This window comes from Poecilia latipinna, unplaced genomic scaffold, assembly GCF_001443285.1.
Source record: "Poecilia latipinna isolate Pla-1442-1.1 unplaced genomic scaffold, P_latipinna-1.0 Scaffold4421, whole genome shotgun sequence".
NCBI classification, from domain to species: Eukaryota; Metazoa; Chordata; class Actinopteri; order Cyprinodontiformes; family Poeciliidae; genus Poecilia; species Poecilia latipinna.
Window position 1 is genome coordinate 9,795 of NW_015117037.1, and position 3,172 is coordinate 12,966.

A 3,172-nucleotide genomic window follows, 5' to 3' on the forward strand; every position below is an offset into this window, starting at 1 on the left:
TTGAAGGGATGGACGTTGCCAAAATCAAAGATACATTTCTTCCCTGCCAAGGTCAACTTTGGTCCAACTGGTGCAAAATCAATAAAGAGTTGCATCATCTAAAGGGAGACATTGAGAAAGAAAAGGGTCAGAAGAGTCAGCAGCTACTGAAACTAAGACAGAAACAGTGTGATGCGTCCAATCGTGAACTGATGAGGTTGTTCACTCAGAGCCTCAAGCGTTTGCCACCAGAAGAAAGAGAATATTTCCTGACATGGGCTCAGATCCTCATAGATGCCCTCTCCACAGATGATCTTTCTTCAATTCTCCAAAAATATGATAAAACCTGGTCAGAGGTCTTGGTCTTGAAGAAAAAACATGACAAATTTACTCAATTAAAAGACAAACAAACTGAGCTTGAACAGTTGTCAGAAAAGCTGCAATCAGCAACCTTTGGTCTGGAACACATCTTCAGAGAAATGGGACAGATCTATGAAGCTCATAAAACTCTGAGGAAACTATCACTGAGCCGACATCCTGATTGGACTAAATACCCTGAGCTGGCTGCAGATCTGATGATATCAGGACACCCGATGGAGCTGATGGATGGGGATGCAGGCCATGTGCCTTTAAAATGGATCTCTAGTCTCTTAAAAGAAGTCATCAACAAACTGGGTGACCAGAGAGTCTTTGTGCTGTCAGTTCTGGATGTACAAAGTAGTGGAAAGTCAACGATGCTGAACGCCATGTTTGGCCTGCAGTTTACAGTCAGTGCTGGGAGATGCACCAAGGGTGCCTACATGCAACTGGTTAAACTATCAGAGGAAATCAAGGACAACTACAAGTTTGACTACATTCTAGTTGTGGACACTGAAGGACTGCGAGCTCTTGAGTTAGAAGGTAATGCTACCCTTCATCATGACAATGAACTTGCAACATTTGTTGTTGGTCTGGGAAACATGACACTGATCAACATCTTTGGTGAGAATCCAGCTGAGATGCAGGATGTCCTACAGATTGTTGTGCAGGCTTTCATGAGGATGAAGAAAGTCAAGCTTTCTCCAAGTTGTGTGTTTGTCCATCAGAACGTCACAGATATTACAGCAGCAGAGAAAAACATGGATGGAAAGAGACGACTGCAAGAAAAACTGGACAAGATGACTCAACTAGCTGCCAAAGAGGAAGTGTGTGATGTTGAGTGCTTCAGTGATGTCATCGCATTTGATGTGCAAAAAGATGTGAAATACTTTGCTCAGCTGTGGGAGGGAAGTCCACCAATGGCTCCTCCAAATCCAGGTTATAGTGAGAGTGTCCAAGAACTGAAGTCCATCATCTTGTCTAAAGCCAAACAGTCTACTGGGATCACTCTGTCACATTTCAACAACAAAATCCAAGACCTGTGGAACGCCTTGATGAATGAACACTTTGTTTTTAGTTTCAAAAACACCCAAGAAATTGCAGTTTACAGAAAACTGGAGGTCCAGTACAGGAACTGGACTTGGGCCCTGAGGAGTGAGATGCTGAATATTGAAAACCAACTTTATCCCAGCATTGAAAAAGGCCAACTGGACAAAGTTGAAAAGAACGACCTAATCAAAGAAATGGCTAAAACATATGAAGATGTAACAAAACATATGGCAGCTTACTTTGAAGATGACAAAGACAAAGAGATGTTGGTTCAGTGGCGGGGCCAATTTGAGAACAAAATCAAAGAGTTTCATGAGGAACTTGTGAGAGGAGTGAAGAGAAAACTGGATGAAGTAATCCAGCAAAATAATGCTAGAAAAATGCTTGACAAGAAGAAGACAGAGTTTGAAAACTATCTACTCCAGAAGAGCAAAGAGCTCGCTCACCAGTTAAAATGCATTGATGATGAAGAGGAACTAAAAGCACAGTTCAACGATGTTTGGAGTCACTGGGTTAAGGAATTAACCTCTGATACAAAACCCATCGAGAACATAAACTTGGAGAAAGATCAGCTAGTTGTCCTTCAAGAACTTGGTGTTGAACGTGGACTCATTGATGAGTCAAAAAGAAGTGAGAGATACAAAAATCTATCAAATACTGGAGTTTATTCTCATTACGTAACTGCAAAGAGGAATATGAGAGTTTTACATTCAACAATACAAATAGGTGATTTTTCACATAAAGAACAGGAACATATAAGATCATTCATAAATAAGGTTGAACAAGAATGTCTTGAGGCCATTAAGAGCAAACCTGTTGCAACAAGAGGTTACAGGTCAACCTACTTGCAGGAACTGGCCAAAAATGTTAAACAAAAAGTGACAGAGTTTGAATCAGGGAAGAAATTTACATTCAAGAAGGAGTTTACAGTTGATCTTTCACTGTATGTGTTTGATAGGGCTGAAGTTTGGCTTTTAAACTCCCACAAGATCTACAGAGACAACAATGATGCTCTCACTTATTTGGACAACAAGAAAAATGAGTATTACAACATTTTCAGAAGCTTCTGCAAAGGAAGTTCATCTGCTGTGGTGTTTGGAGAAATTATGTGTGAAAAACTCAAAGTTTCTGCTGTTGAAGCCGTCTGTAACAAGACTGGAGTTGATATTGCTGGACAGATGATGTGCAATTTCCCAGCATTCAGTGAGAACAGACTGAACTTAGAGAAACATGTGTTGACATCTCTGGCAGAGAAAGAAGAATTTAACAGATTCACCACCTATATCAGAAATCCAAGAGCTCAAGTCGAGGCTTTCATCAAAGAAGAAGTAAAGAAATACATGTTCACGACACAGAAAGTTAAAGCCCAGAATATCCTTAAAAAAAATGTAGAAGAAATCAGTAGAGTCATCAGTCAGGCTTTGTTTGAGGCAACAGAGAAAATCAAAAAGAAGAAAGGAAACATAGAAATGTGGGTGGAGGAATTTTCTAGAAAACTAAAACCAAAGTTGATACTTGATACTGTTAGTTGTCAAAACTTCAGTGACATAAACAATTTTGACTTCCTTAAAGAAGAGATAGAGAAAGGCCTGAAAAGCATCACAACAGAGATGAGCAAACTCTCCCTGGAAAAGGTGAATGACTGCAGACACAAACCTGATCAGATCCTGATTGATCAGCTGTGTAACTGCTGCTGGGAAACGTGTCCATTCTGTGCTGCTGTTTGCACCAACACTTTGAAGGACCACAGACCTGAGAAGCACAGCGTTCCTTTTCATCGACCCAA

General features: G+C 40.4%; 1 protein-coding gene across 1 annotated transcript in view; it reads left to right on the plus strand.

Annotated features, from left to right (window-relative positions):
* Positions 1-3,172, plus strand: part of LOC106942617 (interferon-induced very large GTPase 1-like) — a 17,735-nt gene that overhangs the window by 9,788 nt on the left and 4,775 nt on the right. The window contains exon 8 of the mRNA XM_015025941.1: positions 2,163-2,511. Within this exon, the coding sequence (XP_014881427.1) occupies positions 2,163-2,511 (349 nt within the window). The remainder of the gene's footprint in view (positions 1-2,162; positions 2,512-3,172) is intronic.